This window comes from Gavia stellata, chromosome 1 (assembly GCF_030936135.1).
Source record: "Gavia stellata isolate bGavSte3 chromosome 1, bGavSte3.hap2, whole genome shotgun sequence".
NCBI classification, from domain to species: domain Eukaryota; kingdom Metazoa; phylum Chordata; class Aves; order Gaviiformes; family Gaviidae; genus Gavia; species Gavia stellata.
In genome coordinates this window covers 19,984,421-20,011,301 of record NC_082594.1, presented here as the reverse complement: position 1 = coordinate 20,011,301, position 26,881 = coordinate 19,984,421, and the positions used below count along the sequence as shown (strand labels likewise).

Genomic DNA, 26,881 nt, shown 5'->3' with positions numbered 1-26,881 from the left:
GCTACAATCATAAAACGATGCGTTCTACGCCAGCCTACCCAGGCTGTGAGCAGCAGAACTGGCATGGCCAGACGTCCTCCATGCTGCTGTCTGACCTCCTTCAATCTTCCTGTAGTCCACTTATGGCCGCTTTGCTCCACCTGCGTTTCCCAGCTACTGGCAGGTCTCAGGTTACATGCGTGGTGTTAAGGTTGGGAACTGGAGGAGCTATTAGTTTGGTTTTCCACCTGCAGTCTGTTCAGTGGTCTTTGTGAAGCCTTTAGGAATTTATACTTTTGAGATCTCTGTCTCCTTGTTCAATGTGGTTGGAATTAGCAAAGTGCTGGTGAGGGGGACGAGTGAACAAAATGATTATGTAGGTGTATTATTTTTTTCTTGGAAGCTAGAAGAAATGATACCCAAACAAAGGTTCACTGAACTTCGTCAGTAACTATGAAACCTTTATTCTGGGAACGAACGTATTAATTTTCAACTTAATTTTTTTCAGAAAGGCAGAAACAGAAGAAAACTTGCAAGTATTTCTCAGTTACACTAAGACTACAGTAATATAATCTTTGATAACAAGTATCTTTGATAACAAGTTTCTTTTCAGGAACATCCAGCATGATTACAAAGCAATATGCAGATGAGTAGGAATCACACAGAATTAGAAAAAATCAGTAATGCAGGATGCCAACAGGAACAGTAGATGTTGTAGAGCAGCTTAAAGAATTATGTTGACATTATAATGTCACATTTTTGCACAATTTAAAAAAGTTTTTGCATAAAAACCAGGGTCAGCATATTTATATTTTTAATTCAGAATTCAATAAAGTACTTTTAATAGTAAGAAGGCCTTGCTTAATGTGAAAGTATGTTCCAAATTTAAACTTTACTTTGGCATTCATTTGTGCCCTTGTCAAAAAAGAGAGCGCAATGGGGTTTGATGTATTCTAGCACTGTCTCTTGCCAACGTGTGATGGGGACTTTGTGTCCTCAAAGGCGGCTGTGACTCCCAAGGCCCAGACTCTCTCAGCTGTTTCAGTTTCATGGGGAGCTCACCTGGGGGTACCTGAACACCTTTGATTACGGGGCCATAGGGGTCTACCCTTTACAATGGTCGGGTAAAACCTCGGCCTTTACCCATACCTTGGCCTTGTCCCACCCCGAAGTGGGTATGACAGGCAGGCCTCCATCCTGGCAAAGGCTGATGTCCTGCCCCTCCTTCTGCAGGTGACCACCCTTGCCTGCTACCTCTTGGTGCAGCCTTAGGGTGAACATGCAGGGCCTGCCTTTCCACGGGGGCTGAAGCAGCGCCGCCAGCACATGGAGTTCGTGGGGAAGACTCTGCTGATCCTGTGAGAGAGGATGTCATGGCCGTGTCCGCCGCGGCCTGTGGAGCATGGGGAGCGGAAAGAGGCGAGCTGGGACTCGGCCCACGTGAGAGCCACGGGTAGGTGAGGGGAGACGGGGAGGCCTCTCCGTGTCCGCGCAGGTGCAGGGAAGGGGACCGGGAGCCTGTGGGCGACGGGAGCCGCGCTGGCCCGTCGGGGAAGAGAAGGCCGCCGGGCGGCTCGACGAGCGGCCGCTGAGGGGCGCGGCGCGGAGCCAATCGGAGCGCTCGTAGCAGGAGCCAATAGGGGCGGCCGTTACATGGCGGGAGCCGTGGGTGAGGGGCGGGCGCGCATTAAGGCGGAGGTGGCACCAGCGGCGCGGGGCTGGTTCCCGATCGCGCATCTCCCGATCCTGGGCCCCGCAGGCATGGAGCCGTCGCAGGTTGCGATCATCGGCAGGTAAAGGCTCTCCCGCGGGTGGGTGCAGCGCCCCGGGGAGGAGGTGCCAGCCTGGCTCGGCCCCCGGGGAGCGGATGACCGGGGACGTGCGAAGGGGCTCGGGCACCGTCCCGGCGAGGTCCGGCCTGTGGGGAGGGGGTTCGCTGCCTCAGCTGCCCCTGCCGTTGCAGGCGTCGGATGCCGCAGCGAGGTGCTAACTCTGGGCAGTCGGTGGGTTTCGGCGTGTGGAGTCGGCGCTGGGGAGAGCAGGGCTGGGGCAGGGGAGCAGCGCGAGGGAGGTCTGGCCAGCTCCAGCTCTGGTTCGTGCTGCTGCTGCTGGAATTCAGGAACCCGGTGTGCGGTGCACCTGCTTGGCTCCTTCGAAAGAGTGTCTTTGCTTAAGTCACTGACAGCTCTGTGCTACTTTTAAAAAAACCAAACAACCCAAAACAAACAAACATCCACTGGATCGCTACTCGAAGTAAGTCATCCTGTAGGTCTGAATGACTGCTGCCCTTTTTCATTGCAATGTCCTGTGTGTGTAAGTGCAAGAGGAGTGGAGAAATCCGAGCACAGCTTTAAGATCCTGTTTGTCAACTGTGTCAAGAAACTCCTAAGTTTCTCTCAGGCACTCCTGCAGTAACACTTTCTTGCCACAAGATACAGTGGTATTTCTGACTTGCATGGGAATGCGTTGTTTCATCCTCTTCGTGAGCTGACGCTGAAACTGAAGAGAAAAAACCTGCCAGACAGTAACAGCCCCCTACTCACACCTCTAATTCGGAGCTAAAAGCGTGGACTACAACAGACATTATTAGCGAGACCACGTGAGGTCTTAGGACACGTGTTTCAGCGCTGTCATGTGATGGTGACAAAGCTGGCTCTTACCAGTGGTGCTCGGGGAACTTCTACTGACCGTAGGTATTTGAAGGGTTGGGAGAGCTGGACTCTTGCTCTCTGTGGCTGCTGTGGTGCAGTTGCACTGAAGGCAGAAAAACTGTTTCTAGTAGCGTCCACAGGAGTTGCGTGAGCAGAACTGGTCATTAATACTTCATGACTGGACCCAAAATGACAGTGCTTAAAGTGTCAAAAAGCACTGTCTTGGGGTCAAATATGCTAACATCAGGTTGTAGTGTTGTCATCGTGTTTAGTGGAGTAACAGTGCAGGTCTCGTACCTACCCTTGACTTGTTTTGTGTGCTCTGTAGTTCAAAAGAAAAACAAATCCTGCAATCCTAAAAACCTGTATTAGAAATCCTAAACTGTATTAAAAGAAACTTTTTTTTTGTCAAACACTGATTTAATGAAACAATTAAAAAATGCAATTTGAGAGAGATTATGCTAATTTATAGGTACTGGTAGCTCAGATATGCTTCTTTAAGGTTTAAGTGATCCAAATGCTTTTATTTTAGAAATACTTGTTAGCCAGGAGGCTACAGTAGCTAACAAACCTTGACCCATACCTTAACTTTTTCATAAGTGTGTTTGTTCTGTAGTTTGCCTGAGAACTGCTGAGGTCTGGGCTTACTACAGTGAAGTTGTATGTGTATTTTCTTCTAAATGGTAAGTTTTGAGTGAGAACTTACTGTCCACTTAATAACACTAAATGAAGTTTCACTCTCTTTTATCTTTTTTTTTTGTCCCAGTTATTTCCACTGATTCCTGCAACTTCCTGTTTTGTTCCCTTTTTCTAATATTTAAACCAAAGGCTGAACATGTTCCTGTTTTCTCTTCCTTCTTTTCTCATCTACCCTGTTGCTTTACCTCTGACTTTTACTCCCCTTTTAATCCTTTATTGATGCCCTAGTGGCCTTGCATTTTCCAGTTACCAGAGGTTGCTTAAGTTCAATGCCGCAAATACAGTGATCTTGGAAATGACAGGAAATGCATGTAATTATCAAAACCCTCACTGTAACAGTCACGGGTATGGAGTTCTGCTCTTGTCTCTGTTACGGAATTTTAAAGGGGTTTTTTGTGATCTCAGGTTATTTAAGCTTATGACACTGTGCCCCAGTGCTTCCATTTGAAGAGGCTGATGCCTGCTATAAATCTAATTAAGTTAAAACCTGCATTGCTTTGAGAGGTGTGATAAAATTGCCAGTTGCTACAAGTTTCCTCTATGTATTTCTCAGTAATGTGACTTCACCAAAAGATGTAGGCAGACTGATCTGGATGCTTCCAGCATGGTAGAGTGCTTCATCTAAAATTAAAGGTAGTGCTAGAGGTGAGTAGGTGGAAAAGTAGTATCAAACACGTTTGGTTGTTTTTGTTTTTGTTTTTTTTTTTTTGTTTTCACATGCTTATGGTACTTCCTGAATTGCTGAGGACCCATGACTTTAGTAGCTGGGCCTTAGGATTTCTGATCATCTCTGAAGCAGGATCCTGAACTCTTGGACCAATGGGCTGCTGTCCGTCTTCAGAGTATGAACTGAACAAATGTGTTCTTTTTTAAAAAAAAAAAAAATCTCTTTAATGTAATTCTGTGCACCAACTCCAGGTTAAGATTGTTGCTGACAAAACTGTCGATACTTGAGTCCAGTGTCCCAAAGTAGTGGTTCCTGCTATTTGAATTCTGCTGTCCTTTTTCTGTTTTGTTTTGGTTTTGTTATTTCTTGCTCATGATCTTTCTCCGAACTCTCAGAGAAGCTTCTACACAGCTAGCAAAGGAGATTTGTTTCTTATCAATATGTAATATTGAAGATCCAAGCTCTGTTTTCCTTATTGCAATGCTTGTAAGGCCACCTTCCCCAAAATAAATGCTTCTTTATTAATTGGCTGATATTTATTTTCTTTTCAGCGGACTTATTGGTCGCAGCTGGGCCATGGTGTTTGCTGCTGGAGGCTTCAAAGTGAAACTATATGATATTGCACAACAGCAGCTAACAAGTGCGCTGGAAAATATTCGGTAGGTTACCTGACTTGAAATGACTGGGATTGTAATGAAACAGTGGGATTCCTGTAATTATGTATGAACAGCCATATCTTATTAATTAAGGGAGCATAGATTTTAAGCTTCGAAGAAGGCTTTAACTTAGAAGTACAGGTCCTGTTAAGATCAGAAGAACTGTGCTCCCAAATCCCTCAATGACACTTCTGAAGAGAACTTTAATTCTTAAATAATTATTTAAGAGCTTAAGTTTAAATCCAAATTCTTGAAATTATGTTTACCGTGATTAGGTTTTCTATAGGCTAAGCTTAAAATACATGAACATAAGAGTTTTTGCATAGAAAGACAACAAAGATTCTTTCAAAATGGAAGTAGGTTAATATGGATTGCTGAGGAGCTCTGCTACAATTATTAGTATTTTATAACTAAATTTTTTAAATTCTTAAACTAATATTTTTGAGTCCTAGAAGAACAGGTTGCTAGTTCTACTGAAGATGCAACTACTGATCAGTTATAATAGAAGCTGGGAAGCATCTTTAGAAGGAGCAAATTTGAGGGTATGAACATGAGAACAATCGCATTGGTTCAGACCAACAGTCTGCCCTGTGGCACTATAGCTAAAGCCATGTGATTTTGGTACATGACAGAGCTACAAGTTCAAGTCCTGACTGTCTGCTCCCCTCCCCCAAACTTCAGTGCCTAGAAGTTGCTTATGTATTCAGTAACTCTAACTAGATTTCTTCCAAGTATTTCTCCAACCGTCCCTTGAACCTGTGTAAATCTGTTTGTGGCCTCCTTGCCAAAGGACTTTGTGTTCTGCAAGTTTACTGCTTGCTGTGTGAAGAGTTCCCTTTTGTTTGTTTTGAACCTGGCTCCTCCGTTGTTTTGTTTGGTCCCTAGTTCTTATGTTTAGAAGGGACAGTGTCTGCTTTGTCCTATTCACCCTCTTCTTGCTGGTCCTGGAAATACAGCTTTTATACGCCTGTGAGCGAGAGAGTGCATTTATAGAGTGGTTTGGTGCACAACCTTATGTTGCTGTATCAGCATTTAATGCTAAAGTTCAGGTTGCTTCATGATCAGCATCAACCTAAATGTGTCAGCCCTCCCTTCATGATGCCTTGAAGTGAAATATGTCAGCTGCTGTGTGCACCTAAAAAAGGGTTGTGGTGTGTTGCGTCCTCAGTGCTTTCTGTAACAAGGCTTACAGCAAGGAGGAGTGACTTCAGGAGCCCCTTGTATGTCAGTTTAGTTGTTGGAGTTTAGAAGTTAAACAGTATATGGTATCTAGTGAGATTTGCTAAAAAAGGCTTGATAACAAAAGAGGGGGGAAATCTCTCTCCTACAATTTTTTTTTTCTTTCCCCGAACCTCTCTTTCCAGGTAGGTGTTAGTCAGACTGAACATCTCTGTTGCTACACCTATATGACAAATGCTTTTGTTTTCTGCAGAATTGCTGTCATAGCAGTAGCCATGATGAGATTCTGGATTATTGCAGAGGGGCCGGTTTTGCAGTCTATGTTAATAAAGACAGCACTTGCCCCTAATTTTCTTTTTCTAGTAGCAAAATGAGGACTTTAGCGTTCTAAGGTTTTTTGGCTTGGAAAAATGAAGCATAAAACGTCATGTATAATAAGGTAGAGTGCTATTTGGGTATGTCTGTACTGTCCTGTGCCTGCATGTGCTGTCTTGTAGGAGTTCAAGGCAGGTTTTGCTTTTTACATAAGGTGTTCTTACACGAGTTAATTGTATGTTGATTTATCTTGGCTGTTGTAACATCCTAGTTAAAAAGCCTAGTTTCAGGACAACGTAGTTTTTGTGACAAGAATACAAGTTATGCAGCTTCTTCAACTGGTATGTTAATGATTGTATCTATCAAAATACGGTCAAACATGAACTTCTTTACACTGATTTCATAGCACGCAACCTGCAGTAAATCCCTTTGAGTTACTGATATGATACTTGTGTAAGAGCTGGAGCTTGAGTAAGTAACAAGGGCTCGCAGGAGAGAGCAGCTGACAAAGCCAGTTGGTGGCTACTTCTCTGGACTTAGTGGGATTTGCTTTCCTTTTTCTCTCCAAATAGCTAGTACTTGTAGGGAAGTTTAGCCTTACGGTTTTTGTGGTTTTCTTGTTTTAGTATTGAAAAGTACTTGTTCCACTCTAGTCTGCAGTCCATGAATTTTTAGTGTACAGGGGTACTCTACATATTAAGGAGAAACTGGAGTATACGGAGGACTGTTTGTAGTTTCCCTTTTCTAAACAGAAGAAAAGTGGGATTTGAGTAGTAAAGAACATTCACTTTACTTCTAGAAGGAGATGATACTCCTTTGACAGAAATGATAGTTAAGTATTTATTAACTATTTTATGTGATGGACTTCTAGTACATTGACTTGTAACTCGTTCTGAATTTATATAAAGGGCATCTCAGGGTTCATTAACCTAATGAATTCAATTCTCACGCAACAGTTGTTGGGCAGCAGGGGTGTGTTCTCCAGCAACAGGACGGGAATGAGTCTGCGATGGACCTACAGTGATCATGAGAGCCTGTATCTGCATGGAAAATCTAAAATGTACTCTGTAAATTTATTCAAAACACTTGGTTGTGGGTAAAAAAAAAAAGATTAAAGTGTGGAATTTGGATCTACTGAAACAATTGGAAATATGTATCATGTTGCCACAATATCAGTAGACCAGATACAGGAAGAAGAGTGTGTTTACCAAGGCTTAACATGGTGTGATGGATTTATTACTTATCTACCTGTTGCCAGACATGTGGCAGTCAGTGCCCCGACACACAAAATGACTGCACATTGGATTGAATGGGGTGTACCAGTGGCATTATTAACCAGTGTCTGCTCTAATGGAACAACCTTTTCTTCTGGTGAAGAAACAAACTAATGAACAGCTTTATGCCACACTTGACCTACTGAATACATGCTGTAGTAATGTGCCTTGGAAAACATAACTTTTCATACACAGTATGTTTTCTTCTGTGTCAGTGTGATTCTGGTTTGAATGCAAGATTGATCAATATTAAAATAATGATAATTAGAAAAACAAGTAGTACCCTATTCCTGAAAATAATCCTAAAACGTAGGATGCAGAAATACTTTAGTGCATGTCCCCAAAAAACCTCTACGATTCTTGAAATATGTAAACTTTTTTCAAATAGTTACTGTGCTGCTGTTCTAAACATAATTATGCTGCTGATAAAGACTGATTAATTACAGTGGAAATGCTATATTTTTTTTCCCCTGTGTAACTGATTAATATTTTATATGGAACAGTTTTTGAATGTATAATGAAAGACTATTGCAAGGGGGAAAAGTTTAGTTGACTCTGAAGAGGACACTAAAACTTGGATATTTGTGCATGCATTCTGTGATTTGTTTCTAGAAGTAGATGCTGGTTAAATATGGTATTTACTTAGATACAAAACTGTATCTTCTCCAGGATGCAGGAGCAAGTAACTGTTTTTAATATATAAAAACCAAACAGTTGTATACGTAAAGACTATAGCTAACTTCAGAAAAAAAATAATTGAAGATCTCAGGAAGTAGTCTGTGTTAAAATACAAAGACAAGATTATTTTTAGAACTGCTATATATTATATATTCAACTAAGTTAAGTTATTAACTTCAATTTAAGTTCAGTTAAGTTATATTCAACTGCACTAAACAGTGAATTTATACTAGAAGCTCTTTTCTATCTTTTGATCCTTCCTTTCTTCTGTTAGCCCAAGTAGAAAAATTTTTTGGGACAGGTTGAAGTTGACTTTGTGAAGCCGTAGTTGTATCTAGGGATACGGGCACATAAAATTACTATTGCTACTTTAATTACATAGATATGAGTGAAATGCAATAGTAGTATCAAAACATGGAAATACTTGGTTGGAAGGGAAGCAACTTTGACCCTCTCTTTATTAAATAATAGGGACCCTCTCCCTTAAATTTAAATGTATTTAAATATAATTAATTAAAATGAAAAGAAATTATTGGTGAGTTCTGTTCTTCCAGAACGGACTTCTGTAGAACTCTGCCTTCTGAAAACTGATGTATGGTGCTAAGGTTGCATGGTCCTGAATCTAAACTCACTGAACAGCCTCACTTTTGAGTTACTTGTATGTGAGTGTTATCTGACAATAGGTTGCTCTTCTGCATGTGTCAAAGACGTTAGGCCTTTAAAGAGTTGGAGCCAAGCAATCTTGAGATCAGAATATCACACTTCCTCTCTTCATTTAAGTATTAATTTAACCACAAATTTTATTGGACTTGATAGATAGTAAAGTGCAGTATTGCACTAAGCAACCTTAACTTTTTTCCATGCTGTAGGAGCACAATTGCTATGAAAAATGAACAAGATGCAGGGGCTAGAAAAAAGTAGTGTTTCTCTGCCCACCCCTGGCCAAGTGGAAAGAAGTAGTTAGAGTTCTGTACTGTTGTGAATGGGGATCTGGAACTTGTAATGAAGTGCCTGATGTATGGCAGGTTGCAAGGCCAAGGAAGTAAACCATATCTATGCCTATGACTTCATTATAGCCAGAGTTTTGAAAGGGGCCCGTAACTCAAGTTCATCATCTTCCTCATTTCAGGAGGAGACTGGTCTCTAAAAAAGGCTTTTGAATGTACATTACTTCTTTCTGTCTGGTGCCCTCTTGTGGTTTTTTGTACAGAGAGGGGAACAGTTTACTGGATTGGTTTTGTAGCATGAGGAGTACACCGGTATAGGCTTAGCTCTCTTTTCCTAGCTCATGGCATGTTCCATGACTGTGTGGTTAGATACTTTTCCCAAGCTGGCTTCCTCTTCCAGTCTCTGGTCTGTATTGCTGTATTGTATTGACACTGTATTTGTATCCAGGGCAAAATGCAGCTTGGCTTAAGTCTTCCTTGTTAGTTTTATATATCTCCTTCGAGGCAATGCCTTCTAAGTAGACAATTCTTAATCAAAGTATATTTTGATCTTCAGTGCTTGGCACTGGCATGTCAAGCTTGTGCCAAATCATAGGCTTGATTCTACCTTTCAGTTTTATCCACAACCCCCCACCCCTGGAAAAGTGCAATTAATTAGCTAGGGAAAACTGCTTAATTTGCAGAACTAACTAGAGAATGTGTTAATAGGTTTTGGAAAGGGATAGATTCGGTCTTTCCAAAGGTTCTGCCTGGCCAGTCTGTAGTCAAAAAAAGGGAAATGTCTTCTCACCTCATTCCTGTGTGGCAGCTAGGATATAGAATTTAAATAAGACTGATTTTTGCAATTACAAAGGCTGTGTTTTGAGAATGGTTATGGTGTTGACATTTGCCTGGTATGCAGAATTAACAGGTTGTCCAAAAAGCTGGTGAGATCTCCATCCCTTTCAAGGCTTGGCTACACCATACCAAAGCTAACCTCATCTCGTGTTAGCAATAGTTCTGCTGCAGGTGCAAGCTGGACTGGAGACTTCCCAGGGCCCCTTTCAGCCAGTGTATCTGTGACTATGTGGGAGTCCCAGATTTCAGGCTGGGTCTGCATGGTGAGAAGCAGGGATTTGAACTGTTGGTCTCTATTTTAGGTAGGCCAACTTTGGTTTTTTTGTGAGAATTTCCATCTTGAACCTAAACTTCAAACAAACAAACAGAATATTAAGAACCATTGAAAATGCTTCCTAGCAGGAAGGATTCCCAGCATGAACTTGTCAGTTCTGATGTCAAGATTCCAAAAGAATCTTGACAGACATAAAGAGTGAACTTAGCTCATTAGATCTAGAGACAGCATTGGAATTGATCTTTTAAGGGAAAGAAGTGACTTGTAATGAGTTGCAGACCTTGCTCAGACTTGGCAGTATTTGCGACTCTGTCTTTACAATGGAAAAACAGAATGACTGTAACTGCATTTTCCTGTTACAAAATCTTTGCTCTCATTGAAGCATCTAGTTTGTGTAATGCCAGTATAGACATCCTGAGAGTGCCATGGCCGCAAAAGTTTGTGTGCGTGATTAACTTTAGGAGATCTCAGAACTTTGGCTTTTGTGCATCACCATGCTCTTATGCTGTGTCCTGGCTCCTCTGTAGTCCTTTGCTTTGTGCCTCTTCAAAACTGTGTCAAAGGCAGATGTGTAACTTTCTCTTTAATATACTGCCATTGCTATGGATGAAGTGCATTTGACAGCGCTGTATCTCTCTTGTCCAGACAGAAACATGCACACTTTTGTGGTCCAGCTTGTACTGCTGTTTCAAGAAGACATAAAGTGTAATAACTTTTCCATGGTGGTGTGTTGTGTGCTTACCTTTAGTCTGGGGAAAGCAGGAAGAGGGAAGGTGATTGCTAATGCATTCATATGGCCAACTGCAACTCAATATTAGCTGCTTGCTCTTTGACTGTTGCATGTGTGGACAGTGAGCTGGTACCAGTGTCAGGGGGTTTCAGCTGTCTGCTTGGTCTGTTGTGTCTCAGGGTAGGTATATGGGGCTGGTGATGGTTTGGTTTTTTGGTGGTGGTTTTTTTTGCCATGCCAGCTACCTTCTCATTTATCAGACAGCACTAGATAGTCTGGTGCCATGACTGGTTAATGGTCCTAGTCTCTAGGCAATGGTGATTGTCTGAACCTGTGAAGAATAATATTGGTGTTGTCTTCTCTTCCTCTCTCCCTTCTCCTTACTGGTTTGGGTAGTAGTTTGTGATTAAGTGGTCTTTAATCTTGCATGTATTTGCTAAAGGAGGCTTTTGCTGGAAGCCTTAAGTCTTGGATGGAACTCCGGCCTAGCAAGCTGTGGTGTACCCTGGAAGCTTGGAAAATGGAGCTGAAGCTTCCTATTTACCACGCAGTTGCTCGAGGGCAGAAGTCTGTGCTTTCCAGCTGTCTACTTGCTGTGTTGTTGAGAAACCAAATGGGGAACTCATCCAGAAACTTGATGGATTTCCTTCTTATTTCTGTGATGCTCCCTGGAGGGGTGTGTGTGTTTGAGCCAATTTTTTTTTCTCTTTTTTCCTTTTTTTCTTTTTTCCTTTCCTGAAGTGCTTTTAAACAAAACTTACCAGAAGAGAATTTCTGATTAGTTTAGCTTTGGGTAGGAAAGGTCTGGGTTTTTGAGCCTAAATCCATGTTTGAGAAAAGAGGCAGAAAGCTATTAATGGAACTCTTTTCATCAATTTTGGACTGCATGAACTGGTAGGAATACTAATTTTGGTGCCAAGTCTAACGGACTCCAGGGGAGCAAACAGGACAGACCTGAGCAGTGTCTAAAAAGTGTATGACTTTTGGCTTCGTTTTCCAGTTAAGAATGAATTGAACCTTTTCAAAGCTCTTGTACAGTGTAAACAGAATGTAATGCCTAGCTGTTTACCTAGGTGTGCTCTGGCTAAGAGTCAAAAATCATTGTCCATGATCAGCTATGACAAAAATAAAGAGGAAGTGTTAGAACTTGCAGTTCAGAAATTATTATCTGGAGTTACTTGCCGAAGCAGCACATTGAAGAGGAGAAAATTAATGCTTGTAGGAGTTAGCACTGTGCGTGTACATGCACGTGGATTTTTGTTGCTGTTGGTTTTGTTCTTCCCAATTTGAAATATAGGTGCATATTCTGGTTTAGAAGAAGGTGCACTGTCACCTTTACCAGCTTCAAACAGAAGCTGTTGACATTTTGCCTACTCCCAAGTTATTGGAAATCCTTTGATTTAATGTACACAGTCCCTGGTGATCTGAAGGTATTTGTTCTGACCGTTGTGCTAAACCATGAGCAGAACTGCTTTATGCATTTTTTTGGCTACTGCTAAGTGGCTACTGAGTGTTCCTTAACTTGATTTTTAGTGGGGTGCCTCCTAGGATAAGGTATTGCTGTTCTGGTTGGTGTCAGAAAGACATATTAGGAAGCTGTTTTGTTTGCTGGGAAACAAATGTTCTCTTTTCCACTACTTTGAGTGGAGGAAGAAACATCAAAGTAACTTGGAGAGCAGCAGATGTTTATGACCTCTAACAACGCCATGATAAAAGTGGTAGAGCCTATATTTGCTATATTTTCTTGGACACAACACAACTACATGGATGCTGGACTAAAATTCTGATTCTTTCTAAGTTAATGGTAGATTTAGTGAGCCAGCTCAAGCTAAAGATCTGAGGGCTCAGTGAATCTCTGCTGAGGCTTGACTTGCTTCTGTGTAGTTAAGTAGGAACTGGATTGCCTTTAAATAAATCTCTGCGAGCTTTCATCTTTAGTGATTTCAGAATACTGTGGTCTAAATGTCTCTGTGCTGGTTTTGGCTAAAATAGAGTTAGTTTTCTTCATAGTAGCTAGTATGGGGCTGTGTTTTGGATTTGTGCTGGAAACAGTGACAATACAGGGATGTTTTAGTTATTGCTGAGCAAGGGTTTACACAGAGTCAAGGCCTTTTTTGCTTCTCGCACCACCCTACCAGTGAGTAGGCTGGGGGTGTACAAGAAGTTGGGAGGGCACACAGCTGGGACAGCTGACCACAACTGACCAAAGGGATATTCCATACCATATGATGTCATGCTCAGCATATAAACTAGGGGAAAGCTGTCCGGGGGCCCGCTGCTCAGGGACAGGCTGGGCATCGGTCGGAGGGTGGTGAGCAATTGTTTTCATTTGTATCGCTTGTCTTTCTTGTGTTTCATTTCTCTTTTGTTATTTTCCTTTTTACTACAATTTATTACTAGTATTTTATTTCACTTATTAAACCATTCTTATCTCAACCCACAAGCTTTCTCACTTTTACTCTTCTGATTATCTTCCCCATCCCACTGGGGCAGGGGGGAGTGAGCGAGCGGCTGTGTGGTACTTAGTTGCTGTCAGGGTTACACCATGACAGTCTCATGCTGAGCTATTTTCTTTGGGGAAAAATAGGTGCTTCCATCATAAGACAAGATGGGTTGCATACTTGGATGCCTAAAAAAGATCAGACAAATGCACCTGAAACACCTAGTTCTCTCTTATCTGAAAGAGAGCTGAAGGTGATTGTTTCAGATGTGCATGTTGACAGGGTAGGTGAAACGAATCCCACTCATTTCGTTTCGGAAATCTGGAGGAGGAAGCTTAATATTTTTATTTGATCTATGGACTCAATACTTGTTGACAGGAATGAGCTCTACATAAAAAGATGGTTTGACAAAGTGAGAGTACATTATAGCACATTGCTCAGCAGATGGCCTGGAAAGAGTAGAGAGAGAAAAAAGATAATGATCTACATCCCTCTCCCTTTTCAATTAATTTAAAAATGCTACTTGAAAAATATAGGTGACACCTCCTGCCACTTCATAAAGCAACTGAGAGCTGAGATTTAGTTGCTCCCTGTCGATTTGTTTAGGATTGCTGATGTAAAGGTGGCTGCAGCGGTGTCACTGGCAGGGGGTGCTGGAGCTGGACTGGAGAAGCGGTCTGGGGCTGACATCCCAGTCTAGTGGCTCCCTGCCTGCGCTGCTTCGTAAGGACTAAGGATGGGGTCTGTCTCTGGCTGCTGTAGATTGTGACAAACATATGGGGTCCCATCTCCTCTGAGGTCTCTAGATACAAAAATAAATCCAGTGTTACTGTCTGGATACATGGAGGGGCCTGGGCAGGTGTATTAAGGACTGAGGTGTGGCTGGGAGTGAGATCATCTGGGCCTGTATAAATAAGTTCTGCCCACTTAACATGCTCTGTCCTGTAGAGCCCCTAATGAAGGCTATCATGTGTGCCCCAGTGCCAGGGTCATTTAGGAAACACGTGATGGATCACTGGTTATTTCTGTATGCAGCTATATTTGTGAAGTACAAAAATACACTAACTTTTCCAGGCTGTACAGCTTCTCCGTTTGCTACAGCTTTTCCACCCTCCAACCAGGTGGCAGGTACAATTTATTTATCATATAAAAAGGCATCCAAAAAGAAGCCAAAGCTTCAGAACTAGATTGGTAGGGAGAAGAAAGGATTTTTTCTTAATTTTTTTTTTACCTGCTGCTAATCATTAGCTCCATTTCCTCCTCTCTTTAGGATGAGCAATTTTTGCTGAATAATAACCAAAGGCTCAGAGGAGTTCTGGCTTGAGGTAACTGACAGATTTAACTGTGATAACAGCTAAGTCAAATAGCTTTAGGTTGATTGTGATCAGATAGTTTAATACCACTTAATTTCTGTGGAAATTGCTCCTCTAAGTGACTTCTAACAGTTTTGGAAATGGCTTGCTTGCTCTGGACTTTCAAGGGTTTCAAAACTCAGACTTTTTCTGAGAAGGTGGCGTGTCCAGCCCCAGCAATGCTGTGTACTTGAACGTTCATTTCAAGCTCTGGCCACTCAGTTCAGTAACTGCTTGAATTTTCTGACACTTGGTCTGTAGTCATTCCCTGTGTAGGGGTATGGGATTTTAGGAAGGACTCCTGGTGGTATGGAATGTATTTATTTATGTCTATACAGTTAAACAGTGTTCCTGCAGCCAGGCTTCATAACAAAAGAGCTGTTTATAAAACTAGATGAAGGATATTAAAGGGACCTGTCTTCCCATTAAATAAGAGTATAAAAACTCTTGCTAATCCTGCACCAGTGAAAACAGGTTTGAGGTGGTGACAAGCTTGTGTCTAGGAGTAGATTTTTCAAGTCCATGCTTGAAGAGAAGAAAAATGTTGTAAGATGGAGGGAGCAAAGAGAAATGACTAAAACCAACATTTCTATTTTTTGAGTATAAATATATGCAGTGGCATGGCAAATAGCATAATACTACTGGGTTGTTAAGAAGCTTTTTTAAAAACTAATGGTGGCTTAACAATGATAAAATACTTAAATGTGTATGTTGTTTCTGTCAGCAAACAAATGAAAGAGCTGGAGGAGTCGGGATTCCTGAAAGGAGCTTTGAGTGCAGAGCAGCAATTGGCTCTCATTAGCATCTGTACGGACCTGAAGGCAGCAGTAGAGGGTGCTACTTTCATTCAGGTAAGCAAAGATTTGACAGCTCCTAGCAAACAGTTTAGAAAGACGATCAAGGGCTGTGGAGTCGATGGGCAACAGAGAGGTCAACATCCTGAATGGGTGGTTGTGCTTGTTAAAATTAAACTTCTTTCTAGCCTAGTGTCTTGACATGGGAGGTGATGCCTCTATGCAGGAGAGTCTCTTTCCCTACTCGAGAGTCCTTGCAAGTTTCTTTTGGGTTATGTGGGAAGAGGCTGGAGGCTGGCTAAGCCAAGAGAGAATTACTGACCTCCGTGTGTAACAAAGACTGTACATGTTAGAAAGATGAATATGGAGGGCAGGAGATTCTTGGGGGACAGATTATCTCTTGGGGAACACCACACATTCTAGTGCTGGGACTAAAACGTGTTTCTTCCTCTCCAGGTACCTTGGGAAGGCAGGGAGTATGGCTATGCCCAGGGGTGACTTCTATTCTGACTGTGGGGGAGCACTGTAGCCAAAAGCAACTATCGGACAGCGTTAGAGTATTAAAAACAGGGTTGATATATAGGGCTGGAATCTGTGCTGCTAAGTAAAATTAGGATGGGGAACAAGCTGTATTACTGAACTTGATAGTCTGTGGCTGCTTAACTATTAGTGTGCTCACTGCCATGGGCATAGTTTAGGGAATAGGTGAATCGGGGACCATTTCTGGGATAAAGTATGAATGAGTATGGATTTGCGCTTGGCATGTTCCACCCTACATGGTCACAGAATCACTACGGTTGGAAAAGATCTGTAAGATCATCCAGTCCAACCATCAACCCAACACTACCATGCCCACTAAATCATGTCCCACAATGCCACGTCCACACGTTCCTTGAACACCTCCAGTGATGGTGACTCCACCACCTCCCTGGGCAGCCTGTTCCAGTGTTTCACCACTCTCTCAGTAAAGAAATTTTTCCTAATATCCAGCCTGAACCTCCCCTGGCGCAACTTGAGGCCATTTCCTCTTGTCCTATCACTTGTCACTTGGGAGAAGAGGCCAACACCCACCTCTCTGCAACCCCCTTTCAAGTAGTTGTAGAGAGCGATGAGGTCTCCCCTCAGCCTCCTCTTCTCCAGGCTAAACAACCCCAGTTCCCTCAGCCGTTCCTCATAAGACTTGTGCTCCAGACCCCTCACCAGCTTCGTCGCCCTTCTCTGGACACACTCCAGCACCTCAATGTCCTTCTTGTAGTGAGGGGCCCAAAACTGAACACAGGATTAGAGGTGTGGCCCCACCAGCGCTGAGTACAGGGGCACGATCACCTCCCTACTCCTGCTGGCCACAGTATTTCTGATACAGGCCAGGATGCCATTGGCCTTCTTGGCCACCTGGGCACACTGCTGGCTTGTATTCAGCTGGCTGTCAGTCAACACCCCCAGGTCCTTTTCTGTGGGGCAGCTTTCCAGCCACTTGTCCCCAAGCCTGTAGCGTTGCATGGTCCCCAGTATTATTCTAGTGTTGTACCATTAACTGTCCCTACATTTGTGTGTGCTGCTCCTAAGAGTTAACAATTTATACTGTTCAAGGCTGTAAGTCCCACAGTCTGCTTAGCTGCAACACATCCCTAATAATAAATTGAGTTAAAAGGGGACAGATTTCCAGACCTTTTCCTCCTCCCAAGTTGGTGAGATGGAGTGCAGAGCAAAGCCTTGCACAGGAGTCAGAGAGTGTGAATGCGCTATAGATTTTTACAGTGGTATACTATTTTGTGTTCACTTCTCTTTCTCTAGATCATTAAACTGTCTATTGTTACCCCAATAGCTTACTCCTTCATCAGTAATGAGCTCAGAGCTCATTCAATCATGTAGTCATTCAATCCTGTAAAGTCCTTCCATAAATGTTTGTGGTTGTAATCATGATGTCAGACTTAATTTTATGAGCTACCTTTCAGGTAATTTATGAATGGATATAACAGGGGACACAGGTATCTGTGAAACAGCACTGCTTAGCTGAGTAAGAACTAACTGTTCTTCCTACACTCTGCTTACTGTTTCTTTACCAGTTACTGTCCATGAAAGGACCTTTTATCTCACATGTGACCAGTCAACTTCCTTGAAAGTTTGGTGGTTTTTTTTTTTGTTGCAAGGCTTCTGGGCATTCGCACTGACTGTATCAGCTTCCTGACTCCTGTGCCTGTGCTTGCTGCTTACTTTAGAGAATTCTGCCAGGTCTGTGAATCAGGACTTCCCTCTGGAAAAGTTGCTTTGATTCTTCCCCATTTATGTAATACTCATTTGGTGCTACCCTTTTCTCTTAGCATGCTTGACAGAGTCATAGGCTTACAGGCTTACTGTTGAGATCTTTCCTGAAGTTCCTGTAAAAGTAGCATCATGCTTGCCAGTCTTCCGCTCTTTGGTACCAAAATAGCATACATTCAGTTTTGTTTTGAGTGAGCAGTTGTATACCACTGTTACAGTGTTGGGTTTTCAAACCATATCAAAACATGTCTTATGCCTTGGTTCTGGTTCCCCTCTCCTCTGCTCTATGACTTGAGACAGACCCTGGGTGTTGCCAAGACTAAGGCTTCAGGTTTCTTCAAGGATTAGGAGGAGAAAGAGAACAGTTGCAAAGAAATCTGTGTTCTCTGTGTGTTTTCCAGATGATCATCCTTCAGTAGTCTGATCATCTCTTGGTCCTACGCATTCTTCTTCTCCATGCCTTTTGAAGAAAGAAGGGATTTTTATTTTTTTAATTATTCATCTTGTAAATTGCGGGGGGGGGGTCTGCTTAGTTTTGTGTTATTTTGACAAATTAACAATCCTACATGGCCATATTCATTTGGGTACTGCCTCAACTTTGCGAATGCAGCCTTCTTGTTTCTGGTAAACTCTCCTAGTTCTGCCTGTTTTCTTTCGCTCTTTCAAGTGTTTCTTACTACCTGGTATGTCCATATGGTGTCTTTACTTTCTCTGTATGCTATCTGTAAGGATCTGATCCTTCGTACTGCCAACTTTGCAGCTCCTTAGTATCCTTACTTTTATTTTAGTATTTTCTTTTGAAGGTAAGTGCAGCTGTGATGGAGTTCTTGGCTCTTGTTGCTCCTACAGAGATGTTGAATCTTAGTATGCTATTGTTCCTCTTGGAGAGGCTCTTCAGCAGTAAGATTTTTGAACAAGGTCCTGCCTGCTACTTCAGATTAAATCAGGGGCTGCATCATCTATCCCTCCCACCATCAGCTGATCTGGGAAATAAGCATTGGGCAAATGTTGTAGAGTCAAAGTAATTTTGAGTTGGAAGAGACCTGTGTAAGTCATCTGGTCCAATCTGCTGCAGGACTGACTTAACATCAGCTTGCTCAGGATTTGTGCAGTTGAGTTTTGAATATCTCTAAGGATAAACACTTCTGGTCTCCTTGGGTAACTTGTTACAACATTTGATTACCCTCATAGTTAAACTTCTTTCCTAATATCTAACTGGAATTTCCCTTCTTGCAACTTCAGTCTCTTGCCCCTCATCCTCCCACCATGGACCTCTGAGAAGAATCTGGCTTCTTTGTGTGTTCCCTTCTTGTAGTTGAAGACAGCAGCGTTGTGTTGATCGTCTCTGAATAGCAACAATCTATCTCAAGCTTTCTGGTACTATTTTACATTCCCCTAACCCTTTTGATGGCTCTTAACATGTAGTCATTAAGTAGAGAAATTAAAAAAAAATAAAGTAGCTGCAGTATGCCTGTGTGAAACACTGTTGGCAGTATTCATATCAGCTCATCAGTTTCAAACTGTAGCATAAAATTTTGGTTTGATACAAAGTGTTAACAAATACACAATGTAAGTGGGCAAATTACTTGAACTAGTCTTTAATTTGCTTTTGGAAGGGGGGTGGAGTAGATGTGAAAGAATCTCAATTCTAGGCTCACAGCCATATTTCAGCAGCGAACAGACTACTTTCTGGCTGAACTGTATTAAACTTCAGAAACATTGCCTAGTGGCAGCTTTGAACCTAGAAGGACAAAATGGACTAATTGTAACTTACGAGCACAAGTGTTCTGACTTTTAGTTACTTAAAAAATAAAACATCAGTTGCATTAATGTTAGCTGGATATAGAGGACTCTTATTTTCTTGCTTAATGATATAACCTACTGATTAACTTGTTAGAAGACTTCCATGAGAACTGCATTTCTTTACCCTAGATTTCAGCTGGCTAAATCTTAACTTCTTTTCAAATTTGGCCTTTGTAAAGTGCACTTCAAGCTTTAAAAATTTCCTTGATGTTTGCACTCCTTGAATGAATTCTGCAAACAGTTGCCTTCTATGTTGTTTTCATGGGACATAAATTAAAACAAATGGGATGAAGTAGTAAAAAGTAGAACTTCTTAAATTACATTAGTGAAGAGATAAAAGTGAAAAAGATGCAAGAAATAATTAGAAGGACTGAGTAAGAAGAAAATTCATAACAGTAATGTCATGAACCGTTAAAAACAAGGTATGCCTTGATGCATATTATTTTATATATTCCCTCTCCTGAGCGGTTTTTTTAAATGAAGTAACTTGTCTTGATTAGTGTGCTTTGCATCAACTTCAGAAGGAAATCAGTCTGTGTTTTGCACTAAAACTGAATATTCATCCAGTTTCACTTCTCAGAGCTTTTCTACGCTACTTAGAGTAAGTGCATAACCTATAGCATTTAGATGAATGTGCACTGCAGGCCTCACTAAAAGCTTTACTTCTGAAATAACTTTTCCATTAGCTGAAAACTCCATGGAGAGAAACGAATGGATACATTTGTGCTATAATGTCCTGGCATGGGACTGTCATGGCTGAGGTAAATGTTACGTAATACTGTGCTCTTAACTTCCCTCCATAAATATATGATGACTTTTGTCTTTTGTCCTTACGTGACTATCAGGTACTGAACTTATTAGTACTCCTTTCACTATTAAAAACAGATTCGAGTGGATGTGTGTCTAGTTCCTAAATAATACAAGCTGAATAGAAATCAGTGCAACACTTGTATGATCTGTTACCATAGTGATCGTAAAATGAAAACATAGCTTTTTAAATGCTTTGCTTTGGAATAATTTACTAACAGAATAATAAGTTTACTAGCTCTCAGAGGAGGAGAAGATGACTAACTATTGGTAAGGTTTTACTCTTGACACTTGAGCTACTGTGTGTGCTGGTGAGTTGTGAGGTCTGGCTGGGCTGGTTGAACCCAGGCATGGAGGGTGGCTGAGAGGTGATCTCTGAACCTGTCAGTCATCCTGTGGCATGGGACAAAGCAGACTAGCAAGGGGATGAAATTAAGCTTGTAACTTATCCCTTGTGGTCTGAGGTATTTATGCTTTATCCTTTTTTGTTTTAAAGGAACTCTGCCTAAAAGCCTTAGAACAGTATCGGTTTTTTTCCCCCTCTTCAAAAAGAGAGGATGTGCCCCCCCCCCCCCCATTACACCTGTAAACTCTTTTGAACTGGTAATAACAACACTAACGGATCTTCAGCCTGGTCTCTTTTAGATCTTGCTGGCTCTTTTATCTCTCCCAGTTAGACATATTTAGAAAAACCAGCGTTACCAGCTTAAAAACAGCTTCCAAAAAGCCTGGTGGTGCCTCAGAATGGGGAACCAGGATTAACTTGGGCACCTTGACAGTAGGCGTCTCATGTCTCCTGTCGTAAAAATTTGTCTTTGATTGTCTGGTACTAGTTGCTGCCAATAGGTTTTGTTTTACTTTCCTGATGGCCTTCAAGAACCCTTTTACTTCTGGGGATGAGGGAATATCTGCAGACAGCAATGGGTGAAGATGTCTTCAGCTGCCCTGAGCTCGTAGGATAGGCGACCATTCTGGTTTGGAAGCTGCGTTAATGATGTACCTCTGTAAATACAAGGCTGCTGGAAGGCAGAGTGTGCAAGCATTGCAGTAACATGGCTCCTTCTGGACTGGTCACTCATTGGCTCTGTGCACTGGATGGACAAACATGAGTCTGTTTGCTCTCAGCTGGGTAAATATAACCTTAGGCCTGGTTTTACCCTGCTTATCTTAGACACTGACCTGAGGCACCAGAAGTTATGTTTTGGCTTCTGAGGGAGCTGGTTTTAAGCATGTGACCTGACTCACCATCTTTTGTAGAGGTTTTGAGAAAACTCTTCCTGATTTCTAGGGTTTGAAAGAGTTTGATCTCAAAACTTGCTGTAAAACACATTATCAAGTCAGTGTTTGGGTGGAACTGAAAGATGATGTTTGGGTAAAGAGCTTGCCAGTGTCCCTGTTGTGGTGCTGCTGCTGAATGGACTTTTGTCCTTTCAAACTTTCTAACGTTCACTCCCCATGTATCCTGTGCATATAACTGGTGTCGTCTACCATTACAGACTTGAATATGATTTTGGTCCCCGTTACAGGAGGTCGTCATTGCCATAACTGTCATCCTGCCCAGCAGTTAATCTTGCTTTTCAGGTTCTCTTTCAGTGCTCTCTGGTCTCCTTTCTAGGGCTGTATTGTATTTCCATTGCCTTTCCTAGATCACTTCCCTGTTTTTCAGGGTGGATGGGATCACAGTAGAAGAAAACAGAGATCTGATCCTTTGAGAAAGTATGTGGGGAGGAGTATGTCAATCAACCTGTATGAGATCTTATTGCCCTTGCCTAAAGGAACAGAAAGGATCTTCATCTCTTCTGTAGCAGCCTGATCAGCTTATCTGTCTGTCTTTTAAAAGCTTTTGTAGGGCACGTGAACATCATGGAAAAAGATCTCTTCATGACATGGTACTGACACTAGATGAAGCAAAACTTGCCTTCATTTTCTGTTTTTGTTTTAAACAAAACAAGAAACCCCACACAATCCCCCCCTCAACCCTCCCAAATCTGCAAGTTTGATTTTTAGAAAATGTAGTTCTGAAAACTAGTACTTCCTCAAATCCTGTTTTGTATTTTGTACTAAAGATTGAACAGATACTTGTAATTCAGCCACTTATTCTGAACAGTATAGAATGACAGTAACTTGCTATTTTTATTGCTCCAATTCCTTAACAGGGTATGTTTCTGAACTGTAGGAAAGTACAAAATGTTTCCATCTAAATGCTGGATTTCACCTCACCAAAGTGTTATTTACTCGTACAGGATCATGTGGTAGACAGTCTTTCATGTCATTCAAGAGGTAATAATTTAAGAAGCATCAGATTTCACACTGGTATGAGCCCATAAATTCAAAACAACTAAGAAGTTACCACTGCTTTAGATTTGAAGTGAGTTAAAGCCCTAAATTAATTTTTTTAAACAATTAGATTAGCCTGAAAGTACTGGTGTTTTAACTGATGCTTTTACAACTGCTCTGTAATAAGCTTACTCATCTACTGTTCTTTAGTTGATGGTTTTATATTCTATTAAAGGTTTTCTGAATATGAACTTAACACTGTTCTGGAAGCCAGGCACTTGTAGATTTGCTGTAAGACACTTTTATAACTGTATTTTGAATGGAAATTTAAACAAGTTCAAACCCTGTGAATCAGAGTTAAACTCAATGGGGGTTCCCACCTCCCCACTCTAGTCCTCTGCTACTCAGCAGAACAGTGTATGAGAGGACCCCACCTTTATCAGAAGATTCACCTTTACCTTTGCTGCCCTACCAACTACAGTTATCTAAAATCAGGCTGGAAGGGACTTCAGAGGTTACTTAGTCCAACCCCTGCCCCAAGGCAGGGTCAGTCATACCTAGACAACTGTCTGTCAAAACTGGTTAACCTGTTCTTAAAATCCTCATGTGATGTGACTCCTTCTCCTCCCGTGTTAAGCATTTTACTTCAGTACATACCTACCCTGTAGAAGGTCTGTAGCTGAAGCCATAGGATATGAGCATACATGACTACGCCTTTCTATCTTTTTTTTAATAACTGTGTTAAATGGTGATAATATGGCCCTGTCATTAATAAATTGCCAGTATGCTTTTCAGTTAAAGGAGCTGCTGTCTTTATCCTGCTTTCTTACCCTTGCCTTACAGGATACCAATTCTTGTTCAGGTTCAAAATAAAGTCTTGGTTGCCTAGGTTGTGTGGCTTGTTTTTGGGCTAACTAGAGTTATTTTACATCTAAGGAGTCTTTTGTCGCTAAACCTATTTTTGTTAACGATCTGGTATTTGGACACGAGCTTTAATCATCTTGGAGGAAGTTGTGTATCCAGGTATGTGGAATGAATATCGGGGGGGGGGGAGGGGAAGGGGCAAACAACCTGATGAGCTTCTGTTCCCTTGTGTGTGTTCCATATGGTTTGGGTTCCTGCGTCACCTCCAAGTGTCTCAGGGTCAAGTCTCACTTAACCTCACCTTCCTGCTGTGGTTCACAGCCAGGTTGCTCCCCCTGCTTTCCCTGTGACCCTAGCTGCTGTGGGGGCTCGAGTTCTAGTCATGTGTCCATTATCAGTCTATGCTGATGGTTGGTTTTGTGGGGTTTTTCTGTGGCTTTTTTTTTTCTTTTAATATTCCTCATTTTAACTTATCAAAATGCTGACACCACACTGAAAGGTGTGCAATAGCCTGGGGACTCCTTCAGTAACAGCTGTATGTACATGTCTCGTGTTTCTGTGCTGCATCCCAAATCAATGCAGCGGTGAGCAAGAGTGGGTGTCCTGCCCAGCTGCTGTCCCTGCTTTTACCCTCAGACGAGGGTAATAACACTTTCTAAAAGGAGACTAAAGTAAATACGTTCTCTGCCCACCATCTTTGCAGTTTGAAATGATGCATTTTTATTTGGCACCTTGTCTTGATTAATATCCTGGTATATTCACATACTATCCATCTTTAAAGTGTCTCAGAATAAGCATCTAAAATGACGCCATTTGGGGGGGAGCATGATGGAAGAGTCCAAAATATTTGCAGTCAAGTATTTGCGTTTGAAATATGTAATAATTTTGTGAAATTACAAAACCTATTTATAACACATGAAAAATTTTAGATAGTTGAGCTAAATTGTAATGGTTAACAATAATATTGGAAGTCAAATTGATATTCTGATGTAATAATTTGTTCTGATATTAAAAATACCATTTTATTTCTATGCTTGTTTCACTAGCTGAACTCCCAAACTCTACAGTCAAAATGTTACTTTTTTTTTAATTGCAGGTGGTATAGTTCCCCAGGTTCATGTCTGTGACTCTTGTTTACTGAGTAGAATGCACATCAGTGTCTGATGTGGAATACAAAAGAAATAAGCTCTAGTTGCCTTAATAGAAGGTGCGTCTTCAGAACAGAAATATAGACCTAAACCCTGCAGGAGAAGACCAAACTAGCTTGTCAATACAAAAGCCTAAACAGACATAATAATTATTAACACTGAAATACTAGTGATAGTAGTGAGCATTTTAAATGCTATATTTTGCTTAAAATATAATTTGACTTTGATATGGATTCTATAAAATGGTGGTAATGACAGAAACACAGCAGTCAGTATGCATCTGCAAGTGGAGCAAATATAGAATCTTGCTTTGATAACTTCAGTAACCTCAGCTTTGCCAGTAGTATTGGGGGGAACAGAATTGGTTGTAAAATTGTAGGATTTAATTTATAGAGAGATGATTCTAGCAATATGTACTTGTTCTTTCTGAAGTCAACTAGGTTTTTACAAGAATCTTTTCATTATTATATAGATGTGGTAAAATTATGTGGAATAGTTGTATTTGACTGTACCGATGCTAGTTATAGTAATAGTGCTTTGAAATCTGTTTCATTTAAGTAAATTTCCAAGTCTCCTTTTCAGGTGTTTTTAATGTCTGTCTTTATAAGGATAACCTGAATGCTGTTTAAAATCTACAGGTCCCTGCTTTATGTAGGTTTATGTTAATCAGGCTTTGTTTTAGAAATACGACATTCTAAAGTGACTTGGTAGATTGAAAATAAAACAATTTTTGCCTGAAGTCTTTTCTGGGAAGCTCTTTTTCTAGTGGATTATAACTATAGAAGATAATGAAAGTGTTTGCATAAATGCACCAAAACTTTCAGAAAAGCAGCTTTTCTGAGATTCAGAACTGTGTGTCTCTTAATCCTATGAAGATCTTCATATTCCCACAAAAAGCTGGACTTAATGTGGTTCCTGTCACAGGAGTGCTGACAGTCTGGGTCCAGCTTGTGAGATAGTTTGGTACTCTGAAAGCTGCTGCGTCTTCATTTTAAGAGAGGAGAGGGTTGCTGTCACTTGACTCTGGGAACTGTTCTACAGCAGTGCCTCAAAATTGTTAGCTAAATCGCAGCACTGAAAAGCTGAGACCACTTAAAATGCTGTAAATTATATGTGTATAAATAGAGGAACAGAGCCAGGGTTTGTGGCATGTTTGGAGATCCTCACTTAACTGCAGGTGATGAAGAGCATCCTTGTAGGAATCAAAGTGGCTATGGCTTCTAAACAGTTCACCTGCTACTTGAAGCTCTATTGAATTTACTGGGAAGAGGGAAATCACAGAACTCTTGAAAATAATTTCCTACCTCAGTTGTGATTAGGGCAAGGCTACAGGGCACTCTTGCTGCCACAGCTGCAGCATGGCAATGAAGTACAGCTTTTGGGGATTGGGTGGTGCAAGATGAAGGCAGGAGAGGAATAGCTGCCTAGGATATTCATTACATGCTGTGAGCTAGCATGCACAGAGCTCTGCCTCAGTTTGAATGAGGAGCCATTTGAGAGCTTATGGGTCAAGACTAACAGGACTACCAATGTGGAAGACATTGTGGTAGATATCTGCTACAGACCCCCTGATCAGGAAGAAAAGGCCTTCTTCAGAAAACTGGAAGAAGCCTCACATTCACAGGCCCTTGTCTTCATGGCGGGGCTTCAACTGCATCAATATCTGCTGGAGGGATGGCACAGGAGAGTACAAATAATTCAGAGGGATTCTGGAATACATTCATGGTAACTTCCTGACACAGGTGGTTGAGGAGCAGAAAGGGGGACATGCTGGGCTGGACCTCATACTTACAAACAAGGAAGAACTGGTTGGAGATGTGAAGGTCTGGGGGAAAGCCTTGGCTACAGTGACAGTGAGATGGTGGACTTGAGGATATTGAGAGAAGAAGCAAGACAAAAAGTGGGATCACAGCCCTGGGCTTCAAGGGAGACAACTTTGGCCTGTTCAGGCCAAAATCTGCTTGGAATAATCCCATGGCATGGGATACAGTCCTGGAATGAAGAAGGGTTTAGGAGAGCTCAAGATAGATCTGTCTTCACTTGCAGGAATTTACATCATTACAAATCTTCATATTAAGATTGCCAGGAAAGAAATGTTCTTGATTATGTTTTGAATATGCAGCAGCCAGAATCTAGTCAGGAGGTGGGAACTCATCATTGTGCAGCTGTGGCTTTCAAATGTCTTTATTCAGCAATTCCTTACGCTTGGTAACTACCATCAGACTCCGTACTTGCTATTGAGAGGGC

General features: G+C 41.6%; 1 protein-coding gene across 3 annotated transcripts in view; it reads left to right on the top strand.

The window, feature by feature from the left end:
* Positions 1-1,381: 1,381 nt before the first annotated feature.
* The window catches only part of CRYL1 (crystallin lambda 1), a 61,782-nt gene continuing 36,282 nt past the window's right edge, over positions 1,382-26,881 (top strand). For 2 of the 3 annotated variants that reach the window (XM_059817617.1, XM_059817603.1), the window contains exons 1-3: positions 1,712-1,772; positions 4,548-4,655; positions 15,404-15,530. In XM_059817617.1, the coding sequence (XP_059673600.1) occupies positions 1,741-1,772; positions 4,548-4,655; positions 15,404-15,530 (267 nt within the window). In that variant the 5' untranslated portion in view covers positions 1,712-1,740. Of the gene's footprint in view, positions 1,420-1,711; positions 1,773-4,547; positions 4,656-15,403; positions 15,531-26,881 lie in introns of those variants that run through there. The other variant, XM_059817609.1, reaches the window with a different exon arrangement.